The sequence below is a fragment of the Cuculus canorus genome, chromosome 19, assembly GCF_017976375.1.
Source record: "Cuculus canorus isolate bCucCan1 chromosome 19, bCucCan1.pri, whole genome shotgun sequence".
Taxonomy (NCBI): domain Eukaryota; kingdom Metazoa; phylum Chordata; class Aves; order Cuculiformes; family Cuculidae; genus Cuculus; species Cuculus canorus.
In genome coordinates, this window is record NC_071419.1 from 10,066,974 (window position 1) to 10,080,134 (window position 13,161).

At 46.0% G+C, this 13,161-nt stretch overlaps 1 protein-coding gene across 19 annotated transcripts in view; it reads right to left on the reverse strand.

The window, feature by feature from the left end:
- Positions 1-13,161, reverse strand: part of CACNA1B (calcium voltage-gated channel subunit alpha1 B) — a 309,668-nt gene that overhangs the window by 112,137 nt on the left and 184,370 nt on the right. For all 19 annotated transcript variants that reach the window (XM_054083988.1, XM_054083991.1, XM_054083987.1 and 16 more), the window contains 3 exons: positions 8,603-8,734; positions 7,652-7,724; positions 2,856-2,973 (listed from right to left, as the gene is read on the reverse strand). In XM_054083988.1, the coding sequence (XP_053939963.1) occupies positions 2,856-2,973; positions 7,652-7,724; positions 8,603-8,734 (323 nt within the window). The remainder of the gene's footprint in view (positions 1-2,855; positions 2,974-7,651; positions 7,725-8,602; positions 8,735-13,161) is intronic.

A 13,161-nucleotide genomic window follows, 5' to 3' on the forward strand; every position in this document is an offset into this window, starting at 1 on the left:
AGATCTTAGGAAGAAATGTTTTGCTGTGAGGGTGGGGAGGCCCTGGCCCAGGGTGCCCAGAGCAGTGGTGGCTGCCCCATCCCTGGAGGTGTTCAAGGCCAGGTTGGATGGGGCTTGGAGCAACCGGATCCAGTGGGATATGTCCCTGCCCATGGGCAGGCAGGTTGGAACTGGGTGGGCTTTAAGGTCCCTTCCAACCCAAACTGTTCTATGATTCTATGAACTCTGATCACTAGAAGGTGGTGACAAAAGTCTTCTGTGACACTGTAAAAGGGTTTCTCTCAGTTTGTCAGCCAACTCTCCTCACTCTCTCTGTGGTCACAGAAACTCACATTTTTATAAAGAATAAAAGATTCACATCCGATTTATCCTCCCTGCTAAATTGTGCCCCAAAGAGCAGTCTGGCTGAACTAAAGGTGTGTCACCAGCATGTGACTGCGGGCACAAGGGATGTGACAGCCACTGCAGACAGTCCTGGGGAAGCAGCCAGGAAAGCCACCTCCCCACTCGCCTCGGCAGCAGGACAGAAGGGAAAGCAACACAGCTGACCTCTGCCAAGGTGATATTTGGGGAGAACCGGGGTAAGGTTTTGATTCACCACTCTGCCAGGCAAGCAGAGACAAACAGCAAATTCATGGCATTGAATTCAATAGGTAAACCAGGTCCTCGTTCCCTCCTCTTGAAGAGCCACTGCTCTTTTCATTTTAATGAAAACAAAAGGACAAAGGAGAAGCCCCCTCTTCGAATTGAAGTTGCAAGAAGGGAATTTATATCCTGTTCCTCAAAAATGCTGGATCTTAGCTGCTCTGAGGTTAAAAGTCTCTCTCTTAGCCCTGCTGTCAAGCCTGATTATAGCTTAATCTCATTTTCAAATGCCAAGCCCTGAGGATTTAGAGATCTCCCTCCCAGCTCTCCATTGACCCAGTTTTCCAAAGCCTTGTGTTTCTGGAAGGGGGCATGTTGCCTGCCACGAGGCGGATGTCTGAGCACGGCTGCTGAGCCAGCCCAGGCATCACGGCTGCTCTGGCTCTGACAGTGCACGGTAATGGGGTAAATCCCGCAGAGACACGCTTGTGTGACAAGCACAGCTCGCAAGCTGCCTGCTCTACTGTTCCCTGTCTCGGTTCCTTGTGCTAACAGGGAGATTTCAGGCAAAGCAAACAGATGGAACCCCACCGTGTGGTCCTTAGGTGGTGACGTTCCGTCTCTTATCACCTCGACCCTCAGCTGAAGGGGTCTATGTCTGTAAGAGTCCTACACCTCTAGCACAAGTATTGCCCCCCAGGTACCCTCCCCTACGTCCTAGCTACCTGGGCAATGCTGCCGGCCTAAACAGGAAAACGCCTGGGAAAAGACAAATGCTGGGACTGTAAGCATCAAGCAGGTTCACACTGCTGGGAAACCCTCCAGAGAGCTCTCAAGCAGACCAGTAATACTCAGCCTTCTTATCCTTATTTTACAGAACAAAAACAAAAACGCAGCAAGGCTGCCTCACATATACATCAGTTCTTAAGTATCCATTTTTAAGGACGCTGTTTGACACCACGCAGCTTGTCACCGCAGCCAGCCAACATCCCGCACCAACAATTTTGTCCCTAGTTAATGTGAGCAAAGCCACACGACATCAGCCCATCAGCAGCCTCCATCACAAAAGAGGGGCAGAGCCATCACCTCAACGACGCTCTGCTGGCTCTCCTAATTACACCCAGCCATTAGGTTAGAATCTCTTTGCTCGTTTCTGTATAAAATACAGCCTCCCTTTCTAAATCCCAGCTCCGTGTGACCACCATCTTCTTGCCTCCTCAGACCTCTCTGGCAATATAATGCGTCAGAGTGCTGCTGGCTCTCCCGGGACATTTTGGGGGGACACAAACTCCCAGTTTCCTACTGCGCTCAAGAGATTTTCATGACAAAGCAGAACAAGACATCTTCAGAGACTTCATGTGCCAGGTTTTGTAACATGACTGAACACACTCAGAGTACAAAACTCAAGCTCTGGACTTAAGTTTTCAGCATTATATGGAGACAAGCTGATTTCAAGCCTTTGGAACAGCACAGCTGGTTGAATGGTCATGTAGACAAAGGCACCAAGAGCCTGATCTACACACACCAAACCAATCTCAGCTCTTTCTTCCCTGACTATCTATGAAAATATTCCAAGGCACAGAGGTCCTGCTTTCACTTGACTTCAGTCATTTTTTCTCAGAACATAAATTAACTCCGAACAGGACATTCTTAAGGTAAAACATAAAAATTAAAATGAATGAAGACCATGTCTATGTTGACATCAGAAAAGTGACATCAACACGGACAACTTACCTATGCCTCTTACCTCGGGTGCTCTAAGAAGCAAAGTCATACAATCATAGAATCATAGCATCAGTAAGTTTGGAAAAGACCTCTAAGATCACCCAGTCCAACCACCAACACAATACAACCGTGCCTGCTAAACCATGTCCCAAATTGCCACATCTATACATTTGTTGAACCCCTCCAGGGATGGAGACTCCGTCACTGCCCTGGGCAGCCTCTCCCAGGGCTTCACCACAGTGAAGGAATTTTTCCTAATATCCAATCTAAACTTTCTTTGGTACAACTTGAGGCCATTTCCTCTCATCCTTATGTTTATTACTTTTCAACAAAGAGACCAGTACCCATCTCACCACAACCTCCTTTAAGGAAGCTGTAGAAGGTGATAAGGTCTCCCCTCAGCTTTCTCTTCTCCAGAATAAACAGCAATTATTGGTTTTAAAAAGCATAAGTGAGGCTGATAGAATAAAGCCAGACATTCCTAGCACCTCAGGAGGGGCGCATGGAATACCGTGCCACCAACACCAGGCAATGTGTAAGGATACAGTTACCAAACAACGTCAGGACAATGAAGTAAATGGAGGAGAACATTCCTGAGTGGACGCCACCCTGAGACTCTATCCCGTGGTACATCACTGCGTTCCAGTCTTCCCCCGTCAGGATCTGCACAGCAAAATTTGAGAGAGAGAAGAAGAAAGGGTGACTCAAAGGAAATACAATGTAGGTAAGGTCTGGGGGAGCTAAGGAGCTTGATGAAATCCAGGACTGGTCTTATGGAAAAATGTATGAGCACGCTAGGGTGACAGGCTGCAGTGCTGGACACCAACCTTCCAGCCCTAGACAGTCTCAGCGAGAGCTGGATGCAGCTTTCTTCTCCAGCATGGACTGAGAAGGAGTAAGGACGGTTGGTGAGGGAGAACCGTTGCATCAGTTCCTGCCCTCTCCTGGTTAGGTGCCTGCTGTCCATCTCTGAGTGTAGAGTAGTACAAAGTCCTAAAAGTCCTTTTTAGAGTCCTAAAAGCCACATCTCAACACTTCACCCCCAATTAAAATTTCCCTTCCCCCTCCATTTTAAAGTCATGCAGAGATACCAGGTTTCAACAGCCTCATGCATGGCATTTCCCACAGACCTAAGGAAACTCTGACCTCGAAGCCTTGTGGGACCTCTACCAATGTCATCTCCTCTCATTCATTTCATACAGAAAGAGTTTGCTCAGCTCCCAACGCACACAGTGAGTAACTGTGCCTCAGGAGGAGAAACTCTTGCAAGCCAGCTCTATTATTGCTGTCCCTCAGGGCTGCAGACAGCTTTGTCACACCTGGTGTACACATGAACATTACACCAAATGATGGGCACGGGGCGGCACAACCACCGTAGGGTTTGCCAGGAAGCTGCACCACAGTAGGTTCTCCTTCAGTTTTCCTGTTTTCCAAGGCCACAAACGACTAAAAAAAAACCCCAAACTAAGCAAAAGCAATAACCAAATGTGTATGAGCGAGGACAGATGAGGGTAGCTGGAAGGGGACTCTTCCTCCCGTGGCCTTGGACAGAGGCAAGTACAACCGCGGCCTCGCTCTGCCGAGCTGTCCTGGCTGCGGGCTCGGGATACTGACCCGAGACTAATTAGCAAACACATGAATAATAGGAAAACTAATCATAATAAGTGAAAACACCTAAGACTCAAATAAGCTTTGTCATGCTAGATGCTAATTTTGCACCAGTCTGCATTGCCTGCCATTCCTGTTCTTCACCGATGACAGTAATGCAGCAACTTTTTGGGCAGGTCAGCACTTTGTCTGCCCATGATGGCAGAGTGGAACAATAGTTACTTTTAGTACATTAAAACACATTCACTGAGATGTAGAGCTCAAATTCCTAAGTAGGAAGTTGTCTGTGTCTTTAGTAGAAGGAAAAAAAACAAACCAAAAAGCCCAAAGCATCAAGAGTGTTCTAGGAATCGAGTCCCACGTGCAGACAGTATGCTCGAAATGATTGCAAATTCCAGACTTGCCGTCAGCTGCTGATAGGGAGAAAATTTCTTGCTGCAGGGTTAGTTCTGATGGCTAAGAGCAATTATAGACCAAGGACACACAGTGCATACACAAGAAACTGGTATCAAATAATTCAGAGCCCAAACCTAACCCACACCACTGGCGTTACTCTGGATTTGTGCCACAGAATAAGAAGCAGGGCATTGGGCTTTCAACTCTGGCACTCAATTATGCAAAACCCTGCTCACAAACTTGCATTCACGTCATTTCCATGAATTTACAACTGTTCTTGCTTTCTGGGAACAACCGCAAAGCAATTTCTGTTCACATAACCATCCGTAGAAAGGGAAACTGGTGGGTACCCTTCTACACCCTGCAGAAAACCAGGAGCTGCAGGGCTCACAAATTATCAGCTGCACATAAACGAGTCCAGCAGGTTGGGGGTCTGGGTTCCCGAATTATTTTGGAACTGGAACCAAAGCTTAAAGGAAATTATGGAAATTTTGCAGAGAGATAAATGGTCCGAACTAAGCAGCCTGCCTGGCATCGCTGAGGCTGCTCCCTGAGGCCCTGGCAAGAGGACAGACGCTTGGAGCTGGTGTCCTTCCCACTGTTGGCTCGGTTAACCATCAGCTGGAGGAATGACTTCAGCAATCAGGTAGCAGCTCTCAAGGAGCTTAGCACATGCAGTTGATAAAGGACTTTTGGACTTTCTGCTCTGTAAAGTTGCAGTTTATGGATGCTGCAAGAAGTTCTTGCTACAGGAGACAAAAGGACAGAGTTACAGGGCTTGGGGAGGGTGCAAGCATTGACGACTTTGGAGTAAGGTGAAATCCAAACATTTTGCATTCCCCAGGACTAAACTGCTTTTGGCCACCCCAAATGAACATTTTGTCCAGTGCAGCTCAGCATTTAATACTTAGGCTTGGCTGAGGAGCCATCAGGTGATGGAATAAAAACAGCTTTCAAGAGCTGTTGTGAAATCTTAATGGATTAACGAGCACATTAGCAGTGGGAGACACTCAGTTGCACAGGATCAGTACCGCACCATTTCAAAGGGCTATCTTGAAAGCCCTTTCCTGAAGAAGGGTCTGAGTAACGGCAAAATGAGGTCATCTCATATCTCACAGGCAGGTCAGCAAACGCGACCAGGGCACTTGGACATCAAACCAAAGCCAGGTCTGCTTGCCAAGCCTCAGCAGAGCTGAGTTTCAGTCCCATCCTGCCACCGTGACTCCTCACCTCCTCCAGAAGTCACTTGTGCTCTGTTTCTTAGCAGCCAGCAGCATGTAACAACTTACCTAGCAGCTCTCAGCGAACAGAGCAGATATAGTTAACACTGGTCTCTACTTCAGAGTCTCTGCACTTACAGATGTTGCACGTGCTTCCAGCTCAGTAATTGCTGGAATAGGGAGATGCAGATATGTGTGTATATACACATCAAAAATAGCTATGACTACATAGATATAAAGTTTGCGTCTGTACTTGTATATACACAGCTTGGCATTTAGCTCACAAAGACTTTGTTAGGAGCCAGGAGCTGGAGAAAAACACATGATGCTCTTCAAAGGGAATTTAGGGACAGCGAGGCTCAGTTGCATCTAATGTTGAGTTCGGCCAGCTGCCAGGTAGACAAAATATGTCCTGGGAGTCACATGAGAGAGGATCGTGTCCCAGCCAGGTCTGCTGAAATAAAATGGGCTAAGGCAGGCTGCAGAAGACAGTGTTTAAGATTGCCTCTTAAATAAAGATTCTTCAAAGGGGTTAGGGATGGACAGAGTGTATCTGGCTTCATTATATTTGTTCAACACATCGAATGCCTTCTCTGAATGATGCTACTCTGCTCATTAGAGCAGCAACCAAACAAGCCTGCTGGCTTGCCCGAGTTTATGGAAGATGAGGTTAGAAGGGAATCCAAAGCTTATATTGAAGGAACACTGGCACGGTATTTGCAGTTCAGAGGAGGAGGAGGGATGGACTGGGAGCAGAAGTTATCGAAACGCCTCTGCAAGGCTGCAATGAGTTAATTCAGTGCTGACGGGTTCTGCTGGGTTTGATTCGTAGCTCTGACGTTCTAGTCAAATGTCATAAAACCAACAGTGTTTTCCTTCATCCCACAGCCGCTATGTTACAGGGATAGAAAGGAAATATTTCAGCTACATATTCTCAAGAGGCAGCTCTTGTCCCAAAGCGAAATAACATCAGAATTTCCAGATCCTCATATCTGGAGGCTGACTCAGGTTCAGCTCTGGTGCCACAGCAATACCTACATGTTTCTGTAAGCCCTTTCTTTGATGAGTACTAAAATACTATGCAAATATTAATCTACTATGGTTTGCAATACCCTGCGAGGCAAGTACTGCCAAACCTGCTTCAGATTTGGAGAAAGCAATACCCACACGCAGCTGTTTACACAGAGGTCAAGGGACACATTTTCTTAGACTCTTCATCTCTTTTAACCCCAAAATTGTCATCAACCATTTCCCTCCCACCTTTTGAGACGTGACACCGAAGTAGACAAACCAAGCCTTGCTGAGATCTATGAAATTCAGACCCAGAGTCTCTGCTCGAGCTCACATCAATAGTTTATGTAAGACAATGCTTTAAGTGCCAGAGTCCTTGGACATGTGAGGGTTACCTGCACACGGAGCAGGGTGCAGCATTCCCTACGCTCTACTCAAACACCTGAAATAATTGTTTCTAACCAGGCATGCAGAGAGCAGCTCCAAAATTAGGCTTTTATATCCTAGCAGTCTGCCAGAACTTCGACTGCCATCACACAAACTTGCCCAAGGCGGATGCTTCTTTCCTCGCTCCCCGACTGACTGTAATTCTTATCCAGCATTATCTTATCTTGAGCTATTACCCTGCAAAATGCTACATTATTCCCTTACTGCCCGGAGCTAGCTCAGGCCTCTCTCCTCATTAAATTATGGTAACCACAAGTGAAACAGGTCAACCACGCGCTCGCTGTCTAGGATTTCAGACAGGGCGATCTACACAGCGGAGCACGTGCCAGTGCTGCCACTGCAGCATTCAGCCCCGGGCAGGAGCCTCAGAAGAAGACAACCTGGGCACACTCAGCTGTTAAGCTCAGCATAGAATTGTCTGTTTTATCAATATACTTGTTCCTAGCAAAAAACATCTTTTGTTCCAGTTTTCCTTCATTCTATAGCATTGATTTTTAATGATGCATTGATTGGTCAGTGGGGCAAAATACATGAGAAGGGTGGACATCCCCTTTCCTAACGTCCATGGTTTTCGGTGGACCTCTGTGCTCCCCATAAGCAGAAGGAGATGTCCAGGAATTGATTTTCTAATGATCACTCGAGACAAGGGATGGTTTTACCTGGAATACTGTGAGGATGGCAGCAGGAAAGGTGTCAAAATTCGTGGTTGGTGTTTCATCTTGGAAGTTGAATCTAGGGAGAAGTAAGAAATAAATACAGGAGCAGTAAGGGACAAGCAACTCTCCTGCAGTCTCATTATACCCTGTAACCCAAGCCAGAGAGCAACATTCGTTCCACCTGGCAATAACAACACCCCAGGCAACCGCAGGGAGGAACAGGCATCTTAACACAACTATTAGCAGCAATTCAATTTGATTCCTGGAGAAAATTCTGATGCTTTGAAATTCATTTTCAGAGAATCATTTAGGTTGGAAAAGACCTTTAAGCTCACTTAGTCCAACAGTAACCCAAATTTCCACACATGCACGATTAAAATGAACAATGAACATCTCAAATGCTTTTTGCAGAGCAAACCATTCCAATAGTCAAAACTGAAGTTGCCCACTTAGTAGGTAATTTAATTTTTTTTTTTAAGATAAAATAGTGGTTTATTTAAAATAAAAATACTTTGTTTCAAACACTCTACTGGAGTTCGAATGGTGATATTGTGATTGGTCTTCTCATCCCAACTGAGATTTCTTAGGGAAAAAAAAATCAGACTTAAAAAAAATGTCTTCCAGCAGAAAAACATTCCAAATGCAAAAAAAAAGTCCTGTTGCTTTGCCTTTCCCTTCACAGCAGAAAAAGAGCTGAGTTCCTCAGTCCTACGTCAGAGGTCTGGGTGTTCATGGGACCATGCAATGATGAACTTTGAATTATAGCAGCTAGAACAAATTCAGCTCCAGCAAAAGTACCAGAACAGGAACTATTCTTCTATAATCCAGAGATCACATCTCAGCAGCCCAGAATGTGAATATTTCAAGCCCTGCAGCCCAACCCCACTTCTCCTTGGGTACCACAAGTGAAGGCTTTCAGACAACCCCTGACAGGACACAGATTGATTGACTCACTGTCCTCCAAAGAGCTGCATCCCCAGCAAAGCAAACACCACAATGAACAGGAACAGGAGGAAGAGCAAACTGATGATGGACTTCATGGAGTTCAGCAAGGAAACCACCAGATTCCTTAGGGAATTCCAGTACCTGCATTGGAGATCAGAGCAGCAAAGAGAGAACATGAGTGAGAGAAGAGCCTTCAGTGAGAAAATAATACGATCTATTTTCTTATAAAAAAAGGAAAAAGAACAGCAATGAATATCAGCATTTTTAAACTCCCCTCTCTGTGATCGGAAAATACATCTCTGAGCGGCAAAACCAAGGGCAGAGATGGTCACCTTGGTGCACGCGTACCCATCCAGAGCAACTGCCTGCAGTGAAAGGGTTTAGTTTAGTTTCTCAGTAACCCCTTTCCTGGTATAGATTTCAACCTTTCTGCACGTTCTCATCCGGCATGGCAGTCAGCAGGGGTGTCAAAATCAGGGATGCATCGATATCGTCAAGGTGAGACTGAATCTGGGGACAGTGAACCCCTCCCATCACAAGACACAAATCAGGAATAAACAGCCCATTTCCACTGGAACACCTTTGCTGTGTGTCCTTCCAACTTATCAAATGCCAGTATCTATAAGAGCATTTAATATTCCCCCATATTTAAACATTTCTGTAGAACTGGTCTTGTTCAACCTGTAGAAGAGAAGGCTCCAGGGAGACCTTACAGCAGCTTCCAGTACAGAAAGAGAATGCAGGAAAGCTGGGGAGGGGCTCTTGATCAGGGAGTGCAGGGAGAGGATGAGGGGGAGTGGTTTTCAGCGGAAAGAGGGGAGATTGAGATGAGGTCTTAGGAAGAAATGTTTTGCTGTGAGGGTGGGGAGGCCCTGGCCCAGGTTGCCCAGAGCAGTGGTGGCTGCCCCACCCCTGGAGGTGTTCAAGGCCACGTTGGATGGGGCTTGGAGCAACTGGATCCAGTGGGAAGTGATGGAACTGGATGGGCTTTGAGGTCCCTTCCAACCCAAACTGTTCTATGTTTCTATGACTTAATGTACACATTCTTGATGCCTTCAGCATGGGGCAATTCGGCCACACAGTTTAAGGATCCAGTACCAAGCAATCACCTCAGAGGATGAAAACAAATGCAAGCTGTTAACATAGCAAGAGCGAATGGCTCAGCCCAAATCCTGACTGACACACCCAAGTCACATCTGGCCAGATATTTTGCTTTTCTTTCCCTTTTTTCCTGAGATGGCTCCTGGCACGCTCGAAGGCAGGCACATCGAGTGACAATGTGCTGAGGAGGGTGCTCAGAAACAGCTCTCTTTCCTGGCTTTATTGCCCTGTTGAGACCAGGCAGGGAACATATATATTAGGAAACCTAATGAATCAGAAAATGTAGAAAGAGCTGTTAAACAGAGGAGCTCTTTGACAGTCTCCGTTTGGACAGACAGGCATGCGGAACAATGGGGCTGGAGCAGACAGTAGGAAACAAGTGATTTAAAGCCATTTCACATGTCCTTGCTTAAAAGTTTTGTGTCTGAGATCGTGGGTGGGAATTTTTCTCTCTTTTTCTCCAACAGCCTCTCTTGTTTCCACTACCTGGCACTGCCAGCTGCCATCCAGAGGTCCCTCTCCACAGCAGCTTGCTCTGCCACCCTGCCCTGCACATCCTCCAGCAGCAGTTTGGAGGACAGACCCATGCAGTGAGCTCCTTCTTGCAATGCAAGTGTTTGATCTGCTTATGGGGAGAGAAGTTCAGGGCTTGAGTCAGAAGCACAGAAATGCCATCCATCCTTCCTTCTCTTTGTTTTCATTTTCCTCCTTTTCCTTCCCTCAGATGCAGCTGCAAAGGCTGAACCACCCTACATTTCTCCATGCTGAGGACGATATAGTCACGTCCATCCCAGCAGAAGCAGGATCTTGCACTCTTATTGCTCCCATCCCAAGACAAGTTATGTTCACAATGAAGTAACAGAGGTTTCAGGGGAAACTTTGATGTCTCAGGAGAATATCTTCAATTGAAAAAGTTGCAATCAAACCTATTTAGGGTTAGCAAAAGGGGCTGAGCTGCTTTCCATGGAGAAGGAGGAAGGGTTTGCTGATCACGCAGAGCTCTCTCCTGCTTGACACACTGGCTCCAGGCAAAATCTGCTATAACGAAGGTGTTCGCACCTCACAGTTAACACAACTGGACATGAAATACACGTGGAGGCTCTGCCTTCTCCTGGAATAGCTCAGCACCAAACTCTGCCTAGCTACAGAGTGCCAGGATGTAATGAGGAGATGCATTTGCACAGATGCCAGTCCCCATTCAGTTCTATCTTGACAAAGAGGAAAACACATGAAGCTGTTCTCTCCTTGTCCTCCTCGCTGAATTTTAGCCCCTCTTAGGCTGTGTCCCATCATCCTGGTGACATCCTGCTGTCACCTTTCCGGCCAGCTGTAATTTAACCTTTCATGTATCACATTGCTTTGCCATCTGCAGTCACACTGATTGAGGACACAGGAATCAAAATACGATTGATTATTCAAAGTTAGTGGACTGCAACCAGCTTCTGTTAAATACAGAGGCAAAAAAAAAAATCAGGGCAGGAATCTTCAGACAAAAAATGATATGAAAGAGATGGAAAAAGGGGAAAAAAAAAGTTATTGAAGGTCAGGATGGTTTCACAGTAAAGATTGTAATGAGAGCGGGTGGTCAGCAATCTGTGCCTGGTGTCATTGCCTTGGGCACTCACCGTGAGTTATATTGGGACTGAGCTGTGCAGCTCAGGCACTGGGAAAATATGAGGCTCAGCAGAGCTGAAATGTCCTCATCTGAGCTGCTGGGGAGTTGGGTTCTGGTAATGGAATAAAGGCATTTCATTCACATCAAGTGAAAACCTCACATAACCAGGTCAAGGCAACTTCAGCATCAATGGGGGAGGAATTTCAATCACTGTCCTGCGAAGCAGGAGAGCACTTGGCCCACTCCATGAGGCATTTTGTTAAGCTAAATCTCAGGATTAATCCCTTTGTTATGTTGGCTAAAATCCTGACTAGTCCAAACTCACAAAAAGGGCATTTTAGCTTGCAGAAGAATATTCATAAGTACAACATGAAATCTGACAGACTAAATCTCAATAGCTTGGAATAAAATTAACTACTGACAATTAATTGCTACGAATTTGCTACAAAACCTGGAGTTTTTGATGACTAAGATTAGTGCAAAGGCAGACTGTAGTGACCTTTCTGGGGCAGGTGCCCACCTGTTTCGGTTGGACATCTACCAAATGGAATGCTTCCGACCCCTTTGTCCCTCAGTGCTACAAATGACATGGTACCACACACGAGTCTTGGATGTGCAGGTATAAATCAGCAAACGCTGCAGAGCCAACAAAATTCATGTTTGAACAGAGTCACAGAGTCATTAAGGGTGAAAAAGACCTCTAAGCTCATCCAGTCCAACCATCAGCCCAACCCCACTGTACCCACTAAACTATGTCCCCAAGTGCCACATCTACAGGTGTTTTGAACCCCTCCAGGGATGGGGACTCCACCACTGCCCTGGGCAGCCTCTGCCAGGGCTTCAAAAGTACCTGATTACTTCAAATGACTGTTTTGTTTCTGTGACAACCTATGCTTTATCTAATTGGGGTGGTTGGCTTTTTTTTGGAAGGAGATGTGATTCCTCCTTTTGTTAATTCATGCCAAGAATGACTAAGAAAGTGATGGAAAGAGGGGAGATCTGAGGAGGTAATGGTGTTAAAAAAAAAGGAAGGTGGAAAAAAACCAGCAGGAGCACCCAAATATGTTATCATACTACTGTTTTGAAGTCCCTCAGAAATTGCTTTAGATGGATTTCTAAATTGCATAGGAAACTGTTTGCTGAAGCCAGCACACGTTAATGCAATACATGAGCATGAAAACAACTGAAAAGCTGTGGCAGCCCAACCTTAGTGAAAATTCAGCAGCACAGGCTCAAAACTGAAAACCTCAGACATTCCCAGAGCAGCACAGGGAGCAGCACCGCACTTCATATTTGTGTCAACACAGCGGTTCAGGCACCAGGATTTAGTATCCAGCAATAACCATGGCAGCTCAGCTCATCAGTTCCTAAACACTTAATGACTTATCACCAGATCAGCAGCGGATAAGGAGAGCAAGCAGTTGATGGGGCTTATAAAATAAATAATAAACTTTTACAACAAGAAATAAGGGATGACCTCACAATTCTTTTTTTCTTTGAAGCAAGCTCAAAAACAACAACAACAAAAAGATATTCTCATGCAGTTCATCATCACACTGTGGAGGAGCCCTCTGCCCAAGCATTGAAAAAGACCACAGAATTATTAAAATCACAGGATCACAGAAACGTTAAGGTTGGAAAAGACATACCTCTAAGCTCATCATCCAGTCCAAACATCAGCCCCACACCACTGTGGCTATTAAACCATGTCCTAAAGTGCCACATCTACACAAACTCTTTGAGCCCCTGCAGGGATGGAGGCTCCACCACTGCCCTGGGCAGCTTCTGACAGGGCTTCACCCCTCTTTCAGTTCAGAAATATGTCCTAGTTTCCAATCTCAGCCTTCCCTGG